The sequence below is a fragment of the Parasteatoda tepidariorum genome, chromosome 3 (assembly GCF_043381705.1).
Source record: "Parasteatoda tepidariorum isolate YZ-2023 chromosome 3, CAS_Ptep_4.0, whole genome shotgun sequence".
NCBI classification, from domain to species: domain Eukaryota; kingdom Metazoa; phylum Arthropoda; class Arachnida; order Araneae; family Theridiidae; genus Parasteatoda; species Parasteatoda tepidariorum.
Genome location: NC_092206.1, coordinates 6,536,593 through 6,561,363, shown reverse-complemented (window position 1 = coordinate 6,561,363; position 24,771 = coordinate 6,536,593). Strand labels below are relative to the sequence as shown.

General features: G+C 29.9%; 1 protein-coding gene across 12 annotated transcripts in view; it reads right to left on the bottom strand.

Moving 5' to 3' along the window:
• Nucleotides 1-1,091: 1,091 nt before the first annotated feature.
• The window catches only part of LOC107456149 (E3 ubiquitin-protein ligase hyd), a 98,806-nt gene continuing 75,126 nt past the window's right edge, over nucleotides 1,092-24,771 (bottom strand). For 4 of the 12 annotated variants that reach the window (XM_071178255.1, XM_071178256.1, XM_071178262.1 and 1 more), the window contains 13 exons: nucleotides 23,328-23,554; nucleotides 21,406-22,191; nucleotides 18,894-19,063; nucleotides 16,897-17,116; nucleotides 15,512-15,700; nucleotides 14,483-14,573; nucleotides 14,082-14,338; nucleotides 11,796-11,926; nucleotides 9,798-10,236; nucleotides 6,555-6,680; nucleotides 5,479-5,623; nucleotides 4,324-4,409; nucleotides 1,092-1,430 (listed from right to left, as the gene is read on the bottom strand). In XM_071178255.1, the coding sequence (XP_071034356.1) occupies nucleotides 1,218-1,430; nucleotides 4,324-4,409; nucleotides 5,479-5,623; nucleotides 6,555-6,680; nucleotides 9,798-10,236; nucleotides 11,796-11,926; nucleotides 14,082-14,338; nucleotides 14,483-14,573; nucleotides 15,512-15,700; nucleotides 16,897-17,116; nucleotides 18,894-19,063; nucleotides 21,406-22,191; nucleotides 23,328-23,554 (3,080 nt within the window). In that variant the 3' untranslated portion in view covers nucleotides 1,092-1,217. The remainder of the gene's footprint in view (nucleotides 1,431-4,323; nucleotides 4,410-5,478; nucleotides 5,624-6,554; nucleotides 6,681-9,797; nucleotides 10,237-11,795; nucleotides 11,927-14,081; nucleotides 14,339-14,482; nucleotides 14,574-15,511; nucleotides 15,701-16,896; nucleotides 17,117-18,893; nucleotides 19,064-21,405; nucleotides 22,192-23,327; nucleotides 23,555-24,771) is intronic. The other 8 variants (XM_071178257.1, XM_071178259.1, XM_071178264.1 and 5 more) reach the window with 3 other exon arrangements.

Sequence of the window (24,771 nt, the reverse complement as noted above, 5' to 3'; positions counted from 1 at the left end):
ATTTCAATTTATACCTTAAAAATATTTTGATTAATTAAATTTCAAGGTTTAAATATATTTGTAATAATAAAACAGATTTTCTTGCAGCTATTAATTATTTCAGATTTATATTGGATAATAAAAATCTTCCTTTTAATTTTTATAACTATAATCTTTTAATTCAAAATGTTTGACATAATTTATCTTATATTAAATCCTCACACATAAATTTATTCATTTTCCTCCTACTGTGCTCAACCTGGTTGACAAAACAGAGGGTACCTTATATCAGTTAATTAAAACTAAATTCCTAAAATTAAAGCATATAAAATTTTCAACATTCTAATGAAACATTTGCCACTTTTTTCTAAAGATCGCAACCATATTGGTAAAAAGGGAAATTTTTTGTTCGTTTTATTTTACTTAACAACTTATTCATAAAAATACTTAAAAAAAAAAAAAAATATTGAATAATGCTTTGCCTAAAATGTTTTTCTAAATTGTACTAGGGCAATGTCAAAGAGATATTACATCAAAGCAAAGAACATTTTTAATATTTTCTTAAAGTTACAATTTATGCAATATTAATTAATAAAGGTTATTTTTATGATCACTTTATTCCATCTGACTATACATGTTAAATAAATCCTTTTATTAGGTAGAAAAATATATAACCTTTATTTTTAGAGTTAATCTGTACACAAGCTGTACAGAAGCACAACTCGAAGGATTTTAATTTTCTTTGCCAATAGAAATAAAAATTTTTTTTGAATAATAAAGTGAGGTAGGTAGAGTACTTCATTTATGTCACACTAGAGCTGAACAATGGGCTATTGGCGATGGTCAGAGAAACAACCCTGAGGATGATCCATCGACCATTTTGATCCCCTCTGCCCTGCTTTGGCAAAACGACGATCTGCACTCGAAGTCGTGCACTTTACAGTAGAACAGTCTAACGAGGACTGATATCCTGCACCCTCGGTCTCAGCGCAAGCTGATCTAAGTGATCACCCACCCGCTTACTGGCCTCAGTCAGTGATGCTCGACTTTTGTGTTCGACGCGGAACTGTGTCTTTATGGAATAATAAAGTGACAATGAAAAATCAACAGCATCACATCATAAAACATTTTTATTTCACATTTGTCGAGTCTCACACACAAAACAACTATGCCAATTCAAAATATATTTTAAACATCACAGGGTGGTACAATAAATAAGATTCTACTAAATCCCATTATTAAACAAAACCAAAATTCTTAGTCTTAATCGCGAGTAAGAGTTTGGAACGCAGGATTGCTTTTGAAGAATAAAGAGGAATGTACAGTCTAGATATACAAGTGTTAGCAGTAGGCAGGTGCTGGTCATCAGCAGGTCGGATAGTTATACTTGGCATTGGCTGGAAACCTTCCTCGCTGGCAGGTAGGGCAGCACTGCCAGTCCAGAAATACACCTACAAATGAACGTTTCACTCAACATTATAACACTCTATAATAATAATCATAACCCTATAATAACACTCTTGATTAAGAAGGATAATAAAATAATTTCTTGTAAAGACCTGCACCAACAAAAATTTTTTTTTTTGAGAATCATTTTGTCCTGTGACTTCTGACGCTGCTGGAAATAAAGCCCCGTGTGTGGATCTTACCGTTTCTTTGATTCTCAGTGTATTTCTGTGCCAACTATAGACTTATGAGTGGATATTAACCCCTTCAGGACTGGTGGAAGGAGCGCCTCCCCTGGGCCTTTATCATTGCTAAAGAGCATGTATAGGCAATGAGACGGAAAATGAAATACCGAATCAAGATCATTAAACCATGTAATGCCCATTTGTTTGATTTAATTTCAGTATCGTCTTTACATATAGGCACACTAGGGCAGGGCCCAAGAGTATCTTACTTTTTAACAAATTGTATTTAAAAAAGCTAAGAATAAACATTACCTTATATTTTTTTTAAATAAATATATTCTATTTTATAAAGTGTGAATTTTTTATAAACAATATACAACAAGTATTGATTTATTACCATGCAAACACCAATAATTTAAATAGTTTATCACCAAGAAAACTTAAAAAAGTCAACAGAAATCTATTTTTCTACGTTACGATGAAAATTTTACGTACTTCGGCATTGCAATATGTTTTAATTGTTTAGTTTAACAAAATAATTCATACCTTTTGAATTTTTTCTTGATTTGTTATACCTTTATGTTTATTTAATTTAATTATTTTAATTAACTTACAGGGTTTTAAAAATTATTATATCATCTCAATTTTTCTTTAAGTTACACATAGTTTAAAAATGCTTTTTTTGGGGGGGGGTAATCAAAATGTATTAAAAATATTGCATCATATCTTAGAAATGGTTTATTTTATGCAGATGAAGTTTTTTAGTTTGTTTTTAACCATTATGGCATGTTATAGGGATCTAAAACATTTTCGTGCCCGGGGGCCTTCATACTATTAAGATGGCCTCGTTTAATTTGACTAATTCACTTGAATATGGGATTCTAGAAGAGCCAGGATTACTATACATTTTGCATTACAAGACATAAATGTATTTTTAAGAAAAATTGAATAACTGATTGCCTAATGATTATGTCCTGTCTGTTAATCAATAAACTAACTAAAATAAATTTGAATTTCTAGAGCTATATTTTTTACAACATAGTTACCAATTTCTATACTTTCTAATCAGGATTTTTTGAGATGTGAATTAACAGTTATTTTGCTATTCTTTTTCTTGAGTAATTATCAGGATTTAAATTTAAGCTATTTATTTGTAGGTGTCAAAACAGTTTCAAATGCACATATTAAAAAATATTTATATGCACATATTTTGTTTCCACTCTAAATATAAAAAGCAACTCTCACAAAAAATTCAAGAGTGTTGGTAGTCATATTTAACTCTGTTAGTCTGAGAGCATCAGAAGGCTTTAGTGAATTAAAAAATGTAAGATCTTTGCAACACCATTACAGTAGTAAATATCAAGTTCAACCACTATTTATCTCAAACAATATAATCAAGAATAAGAATAAACGATTTGAAGTCCTATCTGTTATGAAGTCCAACAACTCTTTTCCAGTCGAAAGACGTAAGAGTGCAGAAAATTCTCAGAGCCTAATATTCCCAATGAACAAAATTTCCTCAAAAATTTTAGCTTTTTTTCTTAGTACAATAACATTTTGAAAAATAAAGTTTGCACAAAAAAAAAGATTCATTTGATTTTTACAAAATTTTTGGATAAGTGAGTATATGTGTTATAAATTAATAGAAATCAAAATATACTGAAAGAGTAATAATTTAATAAATTAAAATTGAATAAAAATACAAGTTGCCAATAACTAGTAAAAACACTTTAAATTACCAGTGTATATATTAATTTTTACACTCTCATTTATACTTAAAACATACCAGGAATCATTAATTTTTTTTTTTTTGGATGATGAAACTGTGGAGTTTGAAATATACTGCATTGTAAGTGAGACATATTTTTGATAGCAATGAACATTAGCTCTTTAATATTATAATTTTTTCTCTCCATTTGTTTTTTAAAATACAATCAAAATACATTTATTTAAGAGCATTTATATTTCTAAAACAATATTTACATGCTTTTTAATGAAATCTACACGAATTTTAGAGATATTCTCACTTTACTCTATTCTAGGATACATATTTTGATGGTTTTTTTTTTTTTTTTTTTTTTAAATCAAAACATGTTCTTTTGAACGCATTGCTGTAAGAAAACAAACGAAATAAAAAAAGTTATGTTTCATATTTAATCAATATGGATTCAATGTATATAAAACGCATCAAAATAATTTTTTGTAAAATAAATTTAATAGTTTGATTTTAGAGTCTTCAAAAAACACCCGATTTTGTATCCATCAGACTCTAAATTTTTCGCATCATCACCATAGTTGGCCAGACAGCCCAATGTGTTCTTCTGAAGATTATTCCAAAAAGACTTTTATGTATTTAATAATATTGGGCTGTTCATATATCTTGTACAGTTGAAAGTTAAATCTCCTTCTCTAGTTATTGTTTTCATTTACACCACCAAGTACACTCCACAAAATCTTTCACTCAAATATTGTGATACAATTTTCTTCCAGATTCGTCATTGTACAAGACAATGTCATTTTCTTTTCATCTAATAAACAGATAAATTTTCTTTTTCATTTAATGTTTAATAATTCACGTTGGAAAAAAACCGTTTAACTAATAATTCACATTGGAAAAATCGCTGTAAATCGAAAATGCAGCAAACCAAAAAACACAGTAGACCTTAGATTCTGAGGAGCAGGATTTTAAATAGTTGGAATAAAAAATGCTTACCAAGTCCTGTTTTTCAAAATTAGACATTCTTTCTACAATTGACCAAAACCATCTTTTGAATCTTAAGAGTCTATCTGCACCTTCAGCTGTAAAAATTAATAATTCAATTTAGCAATAATGCCAATGAGTTAAGAAGGAAAAAAACACATCTATGTAATTATTACAATACATAAGAAAAAGATTCTTCTCTGCTATGGAACACACATTTATTTTGGTCCAGAAAATTTAAACAATTTGGGTAAAAACAAAGGGTTTAAGGTTATTTTGATAATTTTGCAAAAGCATTTTAAGTATGAGGTGTTTTTTAATGATGAGCCTGCATTTATATAAAATTATCAGACATAATAATTATATCAGGAAAAGCTGCTGAAATTAATAGAAATGAAGGTAAAAGAATTTCATTTAATTTGTTGCTGTTTACAAAAGTCTGAATTCAAGCATTTCATTTTGCAGAGTTGCCCATGAAATGGATATAATGCAATGAAAACATTATCTTTATAATAACAAAATTATTGCCTTCTCAATATTTTAAATTACAAAAGCGTTTCTACATATAAATTAAAATAAACTTTTGGAAATACAGTATGGAAATTTAGAAATCCTAAAACCATAAAAAAAAGTTTGCATTTATATTAATTACAGTAACTAATAATTAAAGAAAAACAGAAAAGTTTTTTTCTTCAGTATCTGGAGAACAGAATCTTTACAGGAGAAATAAAATAATGGAGATTTTACAAGCGACATTTTTCGGGCTCTGAGTAAAGTTTTAATGCATCATGGGTCAAAAAGAGAAATCTAAAATTGGAAATAGTACAAGATTCAGCAAAGTAAAAAATATTTTATATAAATCTTAATCTAAAAAAGATTTTTTAAAACCATTATTTATAATTACTTAAATTATTAACACTCAATATACTCCAGTGCTGGCAACAGCACCATCTGTTGAGGAATAAGGGAAATATTTTTTTCCAACAGCAGGTTTTTTATCGTCTATTTTCTTTTTTAAATTTCTTCAACAAATACGGAGAAATTTGAGAATATATGGGTAAACAGGCGATAGTTGTAAAATACAGTAGTCATAGTTAAAAAACAGGAGACTTAGCAGGTATTCATTAGTATAAAAAAGCTTCCCCTTGGAGGTAGAAAAAAACTTACCACTTTCATCATTAAAAGAGGTGTAGCTAATTAAGGTTTGCACATTGATTTCACCAACACCATTTAGTAGCAAGCGAAAATCTTCGGCCGTAAGTCCATCGAAAGCACTTGAAGGCAGAACATCATAGACCCCTGAACGCAAAGACTGCAAAAGAAGAAAACAAATATATTTATCAACAAAAGTAGCATAGTCTTTCAAAGCACAATAACCTTCTTAACACATGACATTAAAAGATCAATTTTTCAATGCAGGTGGTAGTTAGAATTTCTATTTAGGAAAGGAGGGGGGCACCCTCTTTGGGTCTATTTGGTTATTCATATAACATTTATACTTACTTTTTTAATAATTATTATTTTACAAAGAATTACTCATAAAACATTAACAGAAGTGAAATAGAAGAATTAAAGAATAAGTTTGAAAAAAGATAAAATTTATCAACTGATAACATTGGGCCAAAAAGCATAAAACTGAATACCCCAGCGGCAGAGTTTTTTCGGGCTTTCTGCGACGTACCTCTTTAATACTAATAGCTTTCTGAAAGATACTTTTAAAAATAACAAATATACGTGTTACTAAATTAAAGTAATAGAAACGTCAGCTTAAAAAAAATAATAATTTTTTTCAGATTAAATAAAATAATTTTTGTAATTAAATTGAAATATCTTCAAGTGGTAGACGGATCACGGGTTAGAGTCCTCTTTCTGTCAGACTAACTGTGGGAGGTTTTCCTCTTCATGTCACGCAAATGCAGATTAGTTCAATCAAAAAGTCCTCCACAAAAGCAAATTTCTCCCAACACTTGATCCAGGAGCTCTCTTGTCTTCTGGTATGGATTCAAAATTACAAGGATACTGAGTTGAATATTAGTAGTCATAAACCCAAAAAATTGGGTCAGTTGTACAATAAAATAAAATAAAGAATTTTAAAAATAAGCTCGCACTGAATTTATTCAAACTAATAGTTTCTCGTGCCTCAACAAATATACAAGGAGTTAGATTTACATATGATGGAAATCAATATTTTTTGAAAATCAAAACATTTATTACACAGAGAGTTATCAGTAACCTATACTTACGTCCAAAGCTTTCTCTTGTGAACGAATCATCCTGTATTCTGCATATCTTCTGATATAGTCATAAACATTTTGAGCAGTAACTTCAATTTGGCTTCCTCCAGGTATCAATTCTATGCTCCCTCCTCCCTACGAACAAAACATCACTACAATTAGCAAATTACAACAGGGGTTTGCCACACAAATCTCTAAACGAAATTCCCATGTGTTTTCCCCATACATATTATACACAATATATTAAGAGGAAAAACATTATCACTGTGCTTTTGTATGACCTATATTGGGATAACTACAGTAGTTATAACTGCTGAAAAAACTTAAAAGAAAAAAGGAACAGCTGAACATACTTATAACAAATAATGCTTTAGTAAATGAACTAGTTTAATATAGCTGAAATATCATCCTTAAATATCCCACAGACTGCACTTTGAATGGTTAACATTTTTTAAAAGATGAAAATAAGAAACAAAATTCCCTGTATTTTCCCAGTTTCCAAAGGAAAACTCAAAATTCCATGTTATTTTAGGTGTTTTTTAAATTCCATGTATTTTCCAGGTTTTCCCTGTGGCGTGGTAATCCTGTACAACCATTTAAAAGATATCTAGCAGCAATGAGAATACAAAGAAAAAAATTTAAAAGAATTGTTTGGAAAATAATTAAGATAACTATCGCGGGCACAGCAAATTTACTACTGATATATTTCTTTCTTAAATGTTGCTACCTGGAGTAAAAAATTTAAATTTTATCAAAACTAATAATACAGTAGGGAACCGATTATCCGGAACAATCGGGACCATCGCCATTCCGGATAACTGATTTTTCCGGTTTACTGAATCGCTACAAAAAGCCGTTTTTTTAATTGTTAAACCCAACTAAAAAAAAAGAAATTATTTGGAAATAATCTTAAAAAGAAGAAAAAACGATGAAGTAATACTCTAATGATTATTTCCAAAATGATAGATGGTAAGGTAAACATCTTTCAAAAAAGAAAGAAAAATCCTAAAATCTTATGAGGAAAAAAACATTTTTTTAAAAAAAATGGCGGGAAAATTTATTGAATTTTTTTATTGAAGTTCCGGTTTTATGGTTTTCTGATTTCCGGATAACGGGTTCTGTACTGTAATATAATTTTAGTAAACATGTTTTAGTAGTATACTATGCATAAAATACTATGCATGTTTAGTTAAAATACTATGCATAAAAATAAAACAAATATTAAAAAATCTGAAAGACTAAACATATAAACTTTAGCTTAGTTAAAAAAAACTTATATATTAGAAAAAATTAGTGAATAACCCATTAATAAGCATCAATGAAATATTTAAAGACAGACATTTGTATCAATAAAGGAATTTTAAATTGATTAATTTTAATACATTTTGAAATGGGCTAAGTAACATTTTAGACGATGGGGTTATTTTTAAAAAAGAAAAGAAAAACAAAGAGAAAAGGAAAGCAATTGAGAGAAAGAAAAAGTAAATTAAGAAAATTGCAGTCTGAGAAAGAAAAGTATAATCAATCATCATTAAAATCAGTTGAAAGGCACAAATCAATAATTACGAAACTACAAAATCCCCCTCTACAAGATTTGTCATTTCATTTCCTGTAAATAAATCATGATCACTGAATTTATCAGCATAGGAATTTGATATAAGATAATAAAATGAGTTTCTATTTCATATGCTAAAAAATTACTGTATTCTCAAAGTTTGAACAATAAATCTTGAGGATAAATCATGTAAATGATTAGTGGACAGGCCCTAAATTTAAACTAGTATTAAATTTTACGATTTTAATTAGAGTATTATTGAAAAATAGAGGTTGGATCAAAAATTCAAAACTTTTGATTTTTCAACTCAATTATTTTAAAAATTGTATTTGTATTCATAGGAAGATGTATGCATTCTTATTTCTACTATTTTTATTATTTAATGTCAATTCTGTTAATTTTCTATCTATAAAATCTTTGATGATTAACAGCAAGTACTATTATAATTTATTTGTACAGTACCCAATTATCTGAATATTACATTTTTTATTTAATTAAATCTATATGAAAAGTACCACACAGGAAAACATAAATAGGATGTAATTATATTTCACTGACTTGTAGGGCATATAGTGAATATTCCACACAATAGTATAGTAACAACTTCAATTGAAAAACACAAATGCCCAGTGCCAGAATTTTTTCGGACTTTCTGCGACAAAACTCTCTAGCACTAATATCTTTTTGCAATGCACTTTCAATAATAGAGCACATGACCAAAGTTTTGGAGAGAGCCACCTCGAGACTTTCTCTAATGAAAAGAATAGTCCGGTCAAAATGGGGCTGCTGTAGAAATACCCTCGACATGACATGTAAATCTCATATGTTCTCCCTCATGACTTACTGCTGCGAGCCACTGGCGGTGACCAGCAAAAAAGTTCTTGACTCAATGGAAAGATTCCACAATCAGGCCCTTCGACTTATCACTAATCTTAAAACAACTCCGATTGATGCACTTTTATTATCTACCCACCATATGAACAAAACAAGTGTAGAAGAGTTCTCAGCTACAGATTTGTCTTTCATGTCTGCCATTGGGAAAAAAAAATTTAAAAAACTTTCAATAATAACAAAAATGTATGTTACTAAAAGATCTTACAAAAACACTGTGTTTAGAAAAACATAAGAACAATAAATTTTTTTAATTGAATATGTAATATTTTTTTTATTCCAATATTATGGGCGATATTCTTGCATTTTGTTGGGGGAGGGGTGGGGGTTACTCAAATGCAGTTTTACATTTCAAGATTTGATTGTTGCAATAAATAATATTGTATAAAAAATATTGGGTTTTAAAAGTATGTGGGAATCAAAAGCAATAACTGCAACAAAAAAAAATCGATAAAATGATTGCCCTAAAAAGTAAATGATCAAATGTGCAATTCCAATTTCCCATATCTCCTGAAATACATCCGGATATCTAAAAGCCATGTGAAAATCAATGTCAATAACTGTCGAAAATACAATCAAAATAGACTTACGATATCGACATAAATTGAGCGCTTCAGAAAGTGATTATTTAAATGTGAAATTCAAATTTGGAGTGGAAATTTCTGCTGAAAAGCAAACCAAAATTTTTTACATCACGAAACAAAAATCTTTCTGCAAGAACTCAGTAAGGTAAGGTTCCATATGTGATATAGACACATATCATAAACTTAAACCAATGCAAATAAATTTTAAAAAAATATACTTACTTCTTCAATGCAAAGGTCAATGCAGAATGTAAGATCAAGGGAAGAAAAGATATTATTTTCCTTTCCTTCTGCATCCACTACAACTTGTCTCAAGGACTCGTAAAGCACTGGATCGAAAAAAGCCAAATCGTGCCAGCCGATGCGCCGACCTATAATGTACTTGATCACGTGTCGATTCAGGTAAATTGGACACAGTTCATTCTGAAGCAAACACAATCCAATGACGCGACCGACGTTCCGGAATGCATTCATTCTTTCTGCGGAACACTTTCCCTGACGTGGTGAGTAGAACCCTCTCTTTCCGGGCTGGTAGAATATGGGGCAGTTTTCGTCTATGTCCTCTTCTTCGTCGACGTCTTCAATCTTCCTGGTGATCGGAGTTCTTCGAGAACCCAAATTAAATACATCCAAATCTAGTAAGGCATCGTCGGATGAATCCCTACAATTGCAAAGATTTTAGGTTACTAAATCTATTTACTAAGGAATTTAAAAAAAAAAAAAAATTTATATGTAAATAAATTTTTAAAAAAAAGATTACTAGCTATGCCATATTTAATAATATAGAATAAACTGGTCAGCTATTATAAAAACTTCATTAACAAACTTAATTTTCTTTTTTTAAGGGATCAGCGCCATTCAAATTAAAGAAGTATTTTTTAGTACATTAAAAGCACAACTAACCGGAATCTGAGGGATGTAGGTAAATTTCAGACATTTGAGGACAGAAAATCTCAATTAATCTCAGAAAATCTCAAAGTAACTTATTTTCTAGAAATAAATTCCACAAAAAAAATAGCACAATCCACACTCATGCAAAAATTAATAATGAAATAATGATAAGAGAGAAAAGGGCAAATATGATAGTTTTCCATAAAAATTATCACAGCTATCTAATATATATATATGTATGTATGCATATAATATCTGAAATCGCAATTATATGATATATAAATATAAACTGCTAAATGGGAACAACTGGTAAGAGAGGAACATAAAAAAATTATTCCACCTGTCTCGATTGTTTAGTGCCAAATTTCTTGTTTTCTTACAACGTTTTAAATTTATTCAAATTTCTGCTGTAAATTCAAGTTACCTCATATTTACAATTTTTCTTTTGTGTGAAATTTGATTGCACTTTTCAGCATTTGATTTAATGGCAGTCTTTTGCATTTTTTACATTTATAAACTTTCATCTCTTTCATTGTCTAATTTATTAATTGCTTTGCATATAACCCATATTTAAGATGAAGGAACAAACTTTAAAACTTTAATTAAAATACATGCAATTTCTCATTTTGTTTCCACAGCACACACACATATATACAGAGCTCATTCTAGGCAAAAAAAAGGGCAGGGTGCAAAAGGTTTTAAAAAAAGGGCATTATTATTCTAAAAAGGCAATAATTTCTTTCTATGGGCTNGGAATAGCATACGTCTCAACATTTCCCTGTCTCGCCTACCCTCAAAGATTTAACCCCGATTTTCAATGCTGCACTGGGAAATGTCTCGGCCAATTAAGAAATTAAAATGGAGAAATTATCCGAAAAACTATTTAGATACATATACAGTGCTCCAATATATATATATATACACACACACACAATTAAAGATACAAATACAATAAAAATGACAATTGAAGAAAAATATAAAATTCCCAAGTTGTGACAGCGTTAAGCTGCTAATAACACAACTGGAAGAATATTTTAATGAATGAATGCTCCTTGTATTTTCCAGGTTTTCCCAGTGGAGTGGCAACCCTGAGCAATTAATGATATTATTTTTTAACATCGTTTATATCAACCATTAACAAAAGTATGAAATATCACATTTTCTGCAAGATTTAATAGGATTAAAAAATCCCTGACAATTCAATAAAATTAATTCTTCCCCTGACTTTTATTTCTGATCACATTTTCCCAATATTCTCGGTGTGTATAAACCCTGTTTACAGGTGTAAACGCATATAGCTTAATTTTAATTAAAAAATTGAAATTATACCTTGTATGAGAGAGAATGATGTCTGTTGCTTCATCAATTTTCTGACGAAGTGCATCATCAGAAGCAAGTAACATCAATAATTGTGCTGCAGAAAGTTCCAAAAGCATGCCAGTAACTCTGCTGGCTAAGTTCTAAAAAGAAATAATATCTATAGGCATCTGAGTAGTTTAAAATAAAAATGTAAAAATAAACAAAAATCAGTACATTTTATGGTGCAATACATACTAACTTGGATGATTTTAAGAAGGGGAAGGAGAAGAAAAAACGCAATCTACTTTTAAATTTTGTTTTGTATGGCATATTTCATAAAAAAAAGGAGGAAAAAAAACATGGGCAATAATCAACATTTTTAAAGGAAAAGTTAAGATAAGAACTAGATTATTAGAAATGACTTTAGAAAACAGAGCAATTTCTCAAATTCTTTAAGCATGACCAAAAGTCTTGGAACTTGACTTTGATTTTCAGAAACAAATTCCTCAAATAAGATAGATTGAAATAAGTTTTTTTAAAAAAACCCTATTATTTACTCTGATTTTTATGCAACAATAAATTATTTCAAAACTAAATTATATATACTTTACATAATAAACAAATAAGAAGTAATGCCTTACATCATAATCGAGATACAAATATCATCAAAATAAAAGGGGGGGAAACTAAAAAATTAAACAATTACTTTAAAAGTATTTTCGACCTTGCAATAAATGAACTGAAATTTATATGAAATATATACAATGCTTTCACTGCAATTCAATGGACAAGAGAAAATAAATCACTACTCTTATCTGTTCATAAGTTTACCTTTGACACTAATTAGCAACCAGTCATATTAAGAAAAAAAATTTGACCGCAAAATTTTTGTTTCTTTTTCTTAAGATGACCATAGACAAGACCAGACAACTAGTCTTCTGTTGAAAATTAAATTGTAATCTACATTCAAAGAATTCTACAATAAACTTTTTTTATAATGTGTGTACACGTAAGGATACATTTAAAGTATGTAGTTGCCATTCAGTTTTGTCAGTTAGCATGAGATAAAAACAACTATAACTTTGATTCTAAAGACAGGAAAACAAAAATTGAAAGATACCTAAAAAGTTCAAAAGTAGAGAACTAAAAAAGAAAACCTTGAAATATTTGACAAAATGGTCCATTTTTAACCAGTTAAATATCTTAAATGGTTACATAATGACGACAAAAGTAGATAATTTAGTGGTGAAAAAACTATATAAAGTAAAATAAAAAGGTCCACAGATTCTCTTTTATTTTCCACTGCTATAAATTAAACCAAATTCGACCATCAGAATATGTCTCAAGATCAATAATTATGTTTTTAGAAAAAATATTGGACATATAGGCACCTCAAAACAATTTCCTTTTCCTTATTTCTACAGTATCTTAATTTCTTTTTTTAATTTTTTCAGATTGACTAAATTTCGTGACTTCGCAATGATTTTCCTGTTCTGTGGCTAGCCTGATTTCTGCTTTTACTTTTCGTTACAATTATTTTGTTATTGTGCGTACCTTCATTCTTCACCTCAGCACACAGAGCACTTCTGCTAATAAACATCATATACTTTAAGAAGAACCTGCTCTTAATAATGCACAATTAGGAAAGCAGTCAAAGATTAAATTGCATGTAATTGTGAATAGTTCATGATTAATTCTTGTGCCAGGACTGAGGTGACAATTTTCATTGATATTAAAGCAATTCGGAGAAGCAAAACCAGGGTACGTAGCCAAATTTTATAATAAAATAATAATCACTTTTTAAGCCCTTTAAAAATATTTTAATCACTTTCCAAAAAAGAATATCATAAATGAAATCTATGCAGCAATAAAAAATAAAAAAATTCCTATTGCTTAAAGTTCTTAATTTATAAACATTAAGTCAATAAAATTTAGAGACTTTAAGTAATCAAGATAAAATAAGTAGTTTCTGACAAATACTGCAGAGGAAATTTGTGAAAATGATTATTTTTTTTTGTTATTTAGAATGACAATCGATACCGCAAAGAAAAAACTTCTTTTTAAAAGGTAGAAAATCAAACACTTTTTACAAACCTCTAATAAAAAAGCACCTTTAAGGGTTTTTAAAAAACGTCAATCAAAAATAAGCACCTTTTAAAAATGCTACCCAGCCTGAATACTTATAAGGAAGGCGAGGTAAAAGTTAAAATTGAGACCAAAAGTTTAAAACTCTTAAAAAGTATTTAACATGATTTTTCATGAACACATATTTCATTACAATGACTGAATGCTACAAATTTTTCCGACCACACTTACTGGCGTGAGGGCGCGTACTCTAGGATACAGCCGCTGTCCTAGTTGTTGTCGATGAGGACTCAGGTGTTCATTTGTGCCACTACTACCAGCTTCTCCGGGCATGACAAAGGGAGGAGCATCATAACGCAGTGCAAGAGGTGGATCTCTTTCTTTTGTATCCCTCATTCTTGGTGAAGAGTTTTGAGAAGATTTCTTTTCTCGCTCCCTCTCTCTAGTACGCAAGCGTTGTATCAGATCTGTAACAAATGTGGGCGGCTCTAAAAAATTGCAAGAATAAAAAAAAAAAGAACTTGAGTTTTAATTTGATATTGACAAATTTAGGTGTAAAAAATTTTTAAAAGTTTGGCATGTGTTTTAACAGCAATATAATTTCAAAGCTTTTGATATTTATCAATACACACCAAATCCTAAATTTAACTCACTGTACTGTACAGATCTAGTACCGACTTGACAGCTCTCCAAATTCGGCAACCTTTCAGATGAAAGCACAGCCTAATTTGAAAAAAAAGGAAGAAAAAATAGATTAATTGAAACAATTTAAAAGATGGGAAAATTTGCACTAAAAATAACAGGGCCGTGGAATCGGAGAAATTGGCTCAACTCTGTCAAAAATTAGATTCTATATATTATAAGATGAAAAGATATATTTAATCTTTTGAAGATTTTGATAAAAATCTCAAAGATCTAATTTAAAAAACAAAAATTAAATTTAATTAAAAATTTCACTCAATCTGAAAAAAAAATTAAAAAAAACAATAGATTAATTGAAACCATTTAAAAGATGGGGAAATTTGTTTAAATATTAACAGGGCTGTGGAATCGGAGAAATTGGTTTAACTCTGTTAAAAATTAGATCCTGTATATTATACGATGAAAAGATGCATGTGATCTTTTCATCTTGTATAGTAATAGGAGAATTTTGATAAATATTTAAAAGATTGAACAAAAAAAAAAAAATATGAAAATATAATGATCAGGGATAACACATTGATAACTTTAAAGACACAAAAGAAAAACCCTCTAAAAATCTAAAAAAATTACTTTCATATAAAAAAAAATGATGCTCAATTTTTTAAAAACATAAGCTTTTCTTTTTTAAAAATATATAGATAAATTCCACATACATTTAACAAAAACTATGAACAGAATTTTATTATTTTTACTAAGTTCAGAAGTTTATTGATTTTTATTAAATTCAGAAGAAATCTCATACTTGAATTGTAGATAAAAAAAATTTATCACTTTCTCAGTAATGAACTTCAATTAAATACAAGTCAGACTCTTAGAAAAGTTAAGAGTTGGAGCTATCGACTCCACAACCATAAAAAAAAATAATGGAAAAACAAAAATGTTCAAAATTATTTCATTTTATAATCGGGTTGGGTAATTAAATGTTAACATTCCACATTAAATATGGTTTGAAAACAAACCTCAGCTACAGCAGTATAAAAACTCCTTGCAACCCCACTTCCTTCTCCTGGTTCATCTTTGAAGGTGACCTTCACTCTTGAAACAGTTAACGGGGGAGTGCCACCAGAGTTGCGACGTGCATAGTTATTGTACTGTGTATTCAGTTCTTTAAAAGTATGCTGCAAAAGTGATGTTCGATCTCTTTCCACCTAAAATAGTGATGTTATAAATCATTAAGAAAGCAAATTTTAAAATTTATCAAATTATTAGGCCAGATCATAACATATTTTTCATTAAAACAATTAGTCTGGGGATATGGTGCAACATTAATGATTTTAGATTTTGATACAGGGTGCATAACCAAATCTCTTAATAAAAAATAAGCACCTCTTAAGTACTTTTAAAGCACTCAAAAAATATTTCTAAGCACTATATACATTAACAAAATGCAAAATAATTTTTAAAGACTTTACATAATCATGATAAAATAACTAGTTTCTGGCAAAGAACTCTCTTCTTGATTATATTAGCCATTATAAAATGCTCGAGAGATTTTTCAGTTCGATATGAGAGGGTGGAAAATGCACATGTCTGATTACAAGTCTGAAATTGAGAATAACAGAGTTGCACATGTGAGTGCAATAATCTCACCAAACTCAGCTCAGTAGAAGCACATGCGGACTTGTAAGTATTTCATCAAACATCTCAAATGATTGACGCTTTCATATGCTATGCACCGATGGTAAGCCGAAATAGATAGTTGAATGAATTGTGAAAATGTTGAATACAAAAATGTGTAAACCACACTTTTGCATAATATGTGGCAAAAGTCAAAAGTTGCCATGGTAAAGAAAAAAATCTCATTTCTTAAAAGAGAAAATTAAGCAATTTTTAGAAACGCTCAATGAAAAAAGCCCCTTTAAAGGCTTTTAAAAATCAAAATTCATTTATCCGGAAAAAAATTTCAGATAAATTTAAATAATTAAAAACATTGGGAAAAAAAATTTTTTTTTTTTTTTTTTACCACATTACAAATACAAAAGTCTATTCAAGCATGCATTTTAATATTAAAAAATTTGATCATAGAATTAAATGTATAAAAAAAATATTCTTGCTATTAAAATAAATGCAAGTTAAATACTTAGATTAAAAGAAAATATACAGGGTTAAAAATAATTAAAATTAAAACAAAACTCTTTCAGCGCAAAATAAGATAAGATTCGAATTCTCAAGACTATGTAATTCCGTATCATCATTATGTATAATTATGCCACTTCATAAGTATTGTGAGCAAGTATAGTTTTGAGATAACATAAAATACAGACACTCCATAATATAGTGCATAGATCTAATATAGACATAGATAAAAGTTACTGCTTAACAGTGGAATAAATAAAACACTAACCTTGGTTAAAGTAAGATCTCTTTGCTGAGAGCTTCTCAATTTTTCCATTTCTCTACGAAATCTCATTTCTTTTACAGGAAAGCCGCCTAAATCTGTAATGACAGAACCCGGTTCTGCACCAACATCATCAACAAATATGCGGCCAAAGAGCTCCAGGGAAAGGCGCCAACGACCCAAAAGCATATCGTGAGAAAACATCTGGCTGATAGAATTAGAGGACCTAGAAATCATAAGCAATTGTCAGAAATTTAACGAAAGTGAATATTAAAATGTAAAGTGAGCAAAAAAAAAAAAGAGTGAGCAGAATACGATAAAATATTATGCAACCTTAAAGCATCTTTAATAAGCTTTTTTAGACAAATTTAAGTTTCTCTTAAATATTTATAAAATTAAGAAAAATTATATATAATAATTAAATGACAGATAGAAAGGCCATGTTCTAATTTCCCACCATGTCTGGTTGGAAATTACTCCTTGTTCATGCAAATTTTTACTGCGAGAATACAAATACAGGAATATTTTTCTTTAAACCAATATTGAAAAGAAGAAAAAAATTATCCTCATTTTTTACACTATATTTCTGTTTTGCAACCACATCAAAATTTTCCCCAAATAAAATGCATCTTCCAAGACATCTATAATTTGTGTGTTCAAAAGAATTTATACCAAATACTGAAAATAAATTTTTCCCTGACAACTATTTATGAATTAAATAAATAATCCCAAGAAACTGAAGCGATAAGATATTACCTGATTGAAAACTTCATTTCAAGCACTTCAAAAATAAAGAAATAAAAAAACTTCAATTTGCCAATCAAATACGGAAAAATAAGGGTGAGAAACTGGAGGAAAAAATTGAGAGAGAGAGAGAGAAAAAAAGAGGAAAAACATAAAAAGAAAAATCAGAGTGGTCGTGAGGCAAATCAGGGTAAAATGCATTTCCACGTCTTATGAAAAGGAGGGAAAGAGCTAATGTCGTTAATAAAGGAAACAACATTCAAATGAATATTTTAAAGAAGAGAGTCCAGGGCAAAGGATGAGCTGATGAAATCAGGATGGAAATAACTTTAGCATTGTTCAAATTGAATTTATGCCCAAGATTCCAACAATATGAAGCAATTGAAGATTTCCCAAAGTCTTGATAATGGACATTCTTTAAGCCTAAATTTTAAAGTATGTTTAGTTTGCTGGATGTAGCCAAGGTCATATTGACAAGAAATGTGGTAAATGAGCTAGATACATAGACAAGAAATGTGGTAAATGCACTAGATACACAGACAAGAAATGTGGTAAATGCGCTAGTTCCACAGACACGTCTTTGATCAAGAAATCTTCAATTGCTTCACATTGTTGGTATCTGGGGCATAAATTCAGTTTTGAAAAGACTAAAATTATTTCCATCCCAGTTACCTCAGCTCATCTTAATGACCTTGAATCTTGCTTTATTCATTTGAATGCCGATTCCTCTGTGAACAACATTAAGTTTTCTTAAACCTGAAAATTTAAATTTTCAGTTAGTGAAAAAAAATTTCAGTTAGTACAAATAACTTGAGCCACTTTTTCCTCAAATCTAATGAATTGGTGACCGATATCTATAATGTCAATTTTTACAATATTATTTTGCTTGGGGATAAATTATATTTTTATAAAAAATCCTATTAAAAATAGTTATGTACGAGCAGTCTACTGAAAAATCCAGTAGAGTTGGCAGCTATGCATTATTATAATAAAAGTATCCAGATAAGAAGATGGAAACAGTAAAAGTGCTTATGTAATATTTGCCTCGAAACTCACGTGTTCATGAATGCTTCTTCTGACATGCACATTAAAAAATACAAAAATCTTCAAGCTCTGCTGATAACACATTATTAATTAACTTTTGAAGTACTTCAAAAATTTTTAATATTTCAATGAAAATTTAAGCAAGGAAAAAAAAAAGTAAGAAAACAAAATAAGTTAAACTCAACCATGGGACAAGAGCATTTAAATGAAGATACCTATTTTGAGAATACTGTCCAACCGCTGGATCAGATGCTGCAGTATCACGTGCTAAGCTTGCAGTAGATGTTATTGTTGAGGTTGCAGTAGTAGAGGTGACCGTAACCTCAGCAGCAGGACTAAGGGTAGATGTATACCCAGTGGATACATTAGATTGTAAATCGGGGCTCTGAAAGAAGAAAGTTTATAAATGAAAATCAAGAATCAAAGAAATGTTGAAGTAGTAAATCACAAAGAAATTAATAACTAGCAAAAGTAAAATTGGTTGAAAGTAGGTGATAAATATTAGACTTTTCTTATCAGGGGTGTTTGCCGAAGAGAGTGAAAAACCCTGAAAATCTTATGAACAAAAAATCAATTTATATATCATACATAGGGCCCTATAAATTATGCGAAATTTTTTTAAAAATAATGAGGTTAGGATGCGGCGATTTTTAAAAATTATGCGGCAAGGATGCGGTGTCTTTTAAAAATTATGCATGCAGAAGTTAGTCTAGAAGCTGCGTTTTCTTTCAAACTCTGCCTTTTTTTTGTAAAAATTTGGCCGCAGAAGGATACAGCTCAATCACAATCTACTGAATTAGGAAGCACTGAGAGCACTTGTCTTGCTTTCTTTGTAAGTTCTGGAAATCTCTCTGAGACTACCTCTGAATTCCAGAGTCTAATTAAGTCCTGGTTTGAACATTCTTTTACATATTCTTTGTAAGCAGCATACTCGAGTTTTATATCTTCACCACTCATTCCTGGAATATTCTTGAATACATCGTCGTCTTCAATATTGATGTTGACTATTTGTTCTTGATCGAAAACTCGAGCAGCTTTCATGAAGTTGAATGCAGATTGACTAAACTTGGGCCCGCGTTTTTTGAATACGTCTAGTTCTGGAGAGTAGTAAGTATTCAACTTTGCAATTGTTTTGTGAAACACTTCTTGAAGAAATACGTTGCGTGAATCTTTTCGTGAGTATGATGCCCGAGAATTACATCGAAATTTAGATCGCAGATCAAAAAGCTTATTGTAAGCTTTGTGAATAGATACACATGTTTCGAAAAAGAGAAGAGTATCCATTAATATCTGAGCATGTTCGCAATGAACTGAAAGTCTTTGCAAACGTACTTGCTTTCCACCAAAACTTTGCACTGATTGAGACATGCAGTGTCAGGAATAAGGTTTATTTCACTGCTAAAAAATTCTATCTAAACATTACAATATTCAGCATGATATTGCACTGATTTAAACCAGGAATTCCACCGTGTCTTTATTAGTGCTGGACAAAGTTTAGCTTTCTTATTGTCATCTGTTAAAAACTTTAAATAGCGACGCTTTCTTGCAGGACAATGCTTGAACAATTTCTTAAAGTTTCCTGTGAATTTGTCCACCTCTCTCAGATTCTTGGAAAGATCTGACGACCTGATCAAAAAGATTCTTGGAATTGAAAAAGATATATTTCAATTGAAAAAAAAACCCTTAAAGAGAAATTTATCTGGTAAATGAATACATTTTGCTGAAAAATAAAAATTATACAGATATGCTGCGATTACGCGGAAATTGTAAATTACGCGGATGATTGTGAATTATGCGGATAATTGTGAATTATGCGGGTTTCCGCATCTTCCGTATCTTCGCATAATTTATAGGGCCCTAATCATACATGTTTAATATTTAACATAACTTTACGAACTAACATTTATAATTAAATTACCTACTAATGCAGACGACACCTTTAGAGTAACTAATTCAAGAAAAAAACTTACTTCTAACAAGAATCGCAAAACTGGATTTCAAAATCGAGTGAATATCAATCGCAATATTGGATTTAAAAAAAGCGAAAATACAAATTGCCATATTGAATTTTTAAATCGCGCAAATATGAATCACCGCATAATTATTAGATCGCATGAATACGAATCTAAATGCATAGTTTCTTAAATCATGTGTAAATGCGAAAATTTATGTTTGATATCACAAATGCATGAATACGAATTTGTATTATGTACACTGTGTTTTAAATTCTCGTAAACACAAATTGTGATGTTTGGTTTAAAAACACGCAATTGAACAAATTGCAACAAAACAAATTGCAAATCATAATGGATTTTTAAATTGCGTAAATAGGAATTGCAATGTACGACATTTAAATAGCGTGAATAGGAATTGCAATGTACGACATTTAAATAGCGTGAATAGGAATTGCGATGCATATTTAAATCAAGTGAATGCGAATCGCGGAATTTTGCGATATTCCCGAGGTGCCCCTGGAGTTCAATCACCCATCATATTTTGATCATGGATAATTTTGACAAATATTAATTTCCCTTGAATAAACAGTACTAAAAATGAAAATATCCTGCAAAGTAAAAAAGAACATGCTTCATTCATGTTAAGCCAGCTAAGATTTGATAATAGTCTCTTAAGCAGAAAAGTTACATGTTCCCTGAAACAAATTAATAAAAAAAGTAATTTTAGATTTACATTAAAATGTTAGCTTAATTTATTAAAATCTTGAATTACCGTGGATGAAGGTTGGCGTATGCAGCCAGCATGAACAATGACACTTGATTTAACAGGACTTGGTCCATCTGCTTTTTTGCAGGGTCCAGCAACGATAATTGGAGCTCTAGATGGCTCTGATAAAGATCTACCTACAAAACCGTCAGACTCAAACTCTACAGCATCAGTAGAAATTCGATCATTTGCAGTCATTGAAATGGCAAATTCTTGCCCTTCAAAGCCAGATCGACTAGGAGCAGAACTATTGGACAGAGACTCATCTCTGCTGTCCATATCGTCGATATTCGGCAGGGGAGCTTCACCAGGGCCCCTGGAAGCATCTTTTTCCTCAAATTCACTTGGTGGTAGTGGTGGGGGTGATCCTCTAGGAAGAGGAGGCAAAAGTGGTAGGCGAGATGGCACGGTGAGTTTCTGTGAATCTGCTGTTCTTATTGACAAGCCCAATTTGGTTGGTACGGATTCAAACTCCCCATACAAAGAACAATCGGGAGTTGTAGCAAGGGGGTCGGGAGGAACCGTGTATGACTTAGGAGCTCCGAAAAGATCCTCTTTACGGGAAGTCGGCTGAAGCAGATGAGGTTGGTCAGCCAATAAGAGAGTGTCCGACAGTGGAGAGTTGAAAGGATCTGGGGGTGGGCAACCGAGAAATAAAGTAGAGTCTGAACGCTGGAAGAAAGTATGTTTACGTCCTTTTGCAGAAATGTGTCCGTCATCTTCAGCTCCATCAACATCCATTGGCAACTGAGAACTGTTTTCCTCTTCTTGCTCTTCATTATCATTTTCATCCTGAAAGCACATTTTAAGAACAGGCAATTGTTCATTTTGAAAGATGATTCAACAAATTATTTTACAGAAATCGAACGTAAAAAAAAATAAATAAATAAATGATTAAATAAAATAAAAAAGACACACAAAAATCTAAAATATATGAAAAAAAATTAATCTTTTTAGATATATTTTACCAAAATTAATATAATTGATATCCTAATACATCAGTCTTAATTATATATATTGCATATTTTCAATAACAAGGGTCTGCCTAGGTTTTTCTCAGAGGTACCTATTTTGTAAATATTAAGATATAATTTGTGAAAAATCAAAAATTATATTTTAAAATCTACACAAAAATATGGTAAAAATATGGATTTATCGTTTCTTAAGGGATACAAAAATAAAATTTTAAGAAAAAGTATTTTGGGAAACTACCATTTTTCCTAAAATTGAATTCGTGAAACTACCATTTTTCCTAAAGTTGAATTTGTGAAGGTACCGCTAAACGGTAGTAAATTCGGCCTGGACAGACCCCTAAATAAGTAATTATTTTATTTAAATAAATTTGTTGATAAGTAAGCTAGTAATGAGAAGAAAAAAAAAATACTTTCTAACTTACTAATGAGGACACAAAGCAATAGATGCTTTAACTTATGAACTATAACTTAAACAGTCCAAATGCAATGATGTCAAGTCAGTTACTTTGATTGTTACAGAAGATTCAGAAAATGGCTGTATTATTTCTTTCTGTTTAGCTATCAGGTGTAGGAAAAAGTTAAACTTTTTCAAGCTTTGGCGAACAATACAACTAGCAAAGTTTATATACATAGAAATTTTTAATAATAAGAAAATTTTTTTTATTAGTGTGCATATTCTAATCATATTATTATTATGGTTGAATAAATTATAAAAACATTGATTAGAATAGTGTGAAAACAACGCTTTTTGCATAATTCGTGGCAAAAACTGAAATTATAAAAAAATTTCTCATTTTAGAAAAGGGAGCACATTAAGGACTTTTTAAAAACATCCAGTGAAAAAAAAGCACCTTTAAGGGCATTTAAACAACTAAATCGAAAATAAGTACCTTTAAGTACTTTTTAAAAACGCTACACACTTTGTACTATATATAATGAATATAAGCAACAAACCTGATCATTCCAAGAATCTAAATTTAAACCTTCTCTGACAACTTCTGAATCTGAACTGTCCATTCCAGAACGGATATAATACACCAATCCATCAAACACATAAGCAACATGCTTTAAGGCATTCACATCCAAGCAAGGCAATGAATCAAAATGCTCACTGTTGTGTGCTCGCATTAGGGATACTGCATATGAGAGAAAATCTCGACGAGCAAATGTCCCATCAGTAGCTATAGTAAGCAAGAGATTAAGGCAATACTATTTAATTTTAATTTAAAAGCCTCAGAAAAAAATTATAAATGTAAATAAATATAAATAAACAAATGTAATGTCATTGAAGGGTAAGGATAAAAGAACTTACCCTTCAAGGACATTAATAACTTACAGTCATTATAAATGTAAACAACAACAATCTCGATCTTTTGACCTGCTCTACTTCCGGTTAGACAGTATGCAGCTGCTTAGAACAACTTATTTTGCGAGGCGATATTTTCAAACAGATAATTTTGTTTTTAATAAAAGAAATAAATTATATAATTTTTGAGCTCAAATCTCCAGTATTTTTTAAGATATTAATGATTTTAAGTAATTCTGGTGAGTTTCAAGTGAAAATTTGTTTTATTTATAGTTTATTATTATTTTATTTGTTTTATTATTACTATTTTAAAAAAACCTGCGGGTTTCAAACAAATTTTAACAAAATGAGGTTGCGATGAAAGGGTTTTTAATTGAAATTTTGTGTTTGCAGAAAGTTTTTCATTTTATCGAATTCTGCTCTTCAACAGTGAGAGGGTTGCCACTCAAATCTGGAGGGAAAAAATCCCCTGTACATATACACAATATATTAAGAGAAAACACAACAATTACTATGTTCTTATACGCACTATATTGTGCTAACTATATTTATTAGTTTTTTTAATTGCTGGAAAAAAAAGGAACAGCTTAGCATACTTAAATAATGCTATAGTAAATGAAATAGTTTAGTATGGCTGAAATATCATCCTTAAATATTCCATAAATACAGGGAAAATTACTTGTAATTTTCTTAAATTACAGGTAATGTTCGTGAAGGAAACAAAATCAAAATTACTTGCATTTTAACTGTTATATTAGATGATTTTTAAATTCCCTGTATTTTCCAGATTTTTCTTGTGGAGTGGCAATGCTGTTTACAGATTAAAGAATTAATAAAAACTTTCATGTGATTTTTGTCTCAGAAGAAATGTTTTTAAAGTTAATTTAAAACAGTCATAAAACATATATAGTAGCAGCATATATAACATATATAGTAGTAGATAAACATATATTGTAGGGTGACCTGGGGTAATTCCTGATCAAAAAACGCAAACATCTATTTTGTGAAAAAACTATTCAAAATAGAATTTTAATATTTACTGGAAGTTTGACACTATATGAGATGCGTCCTATGAGAAACGAAAGTTAATTG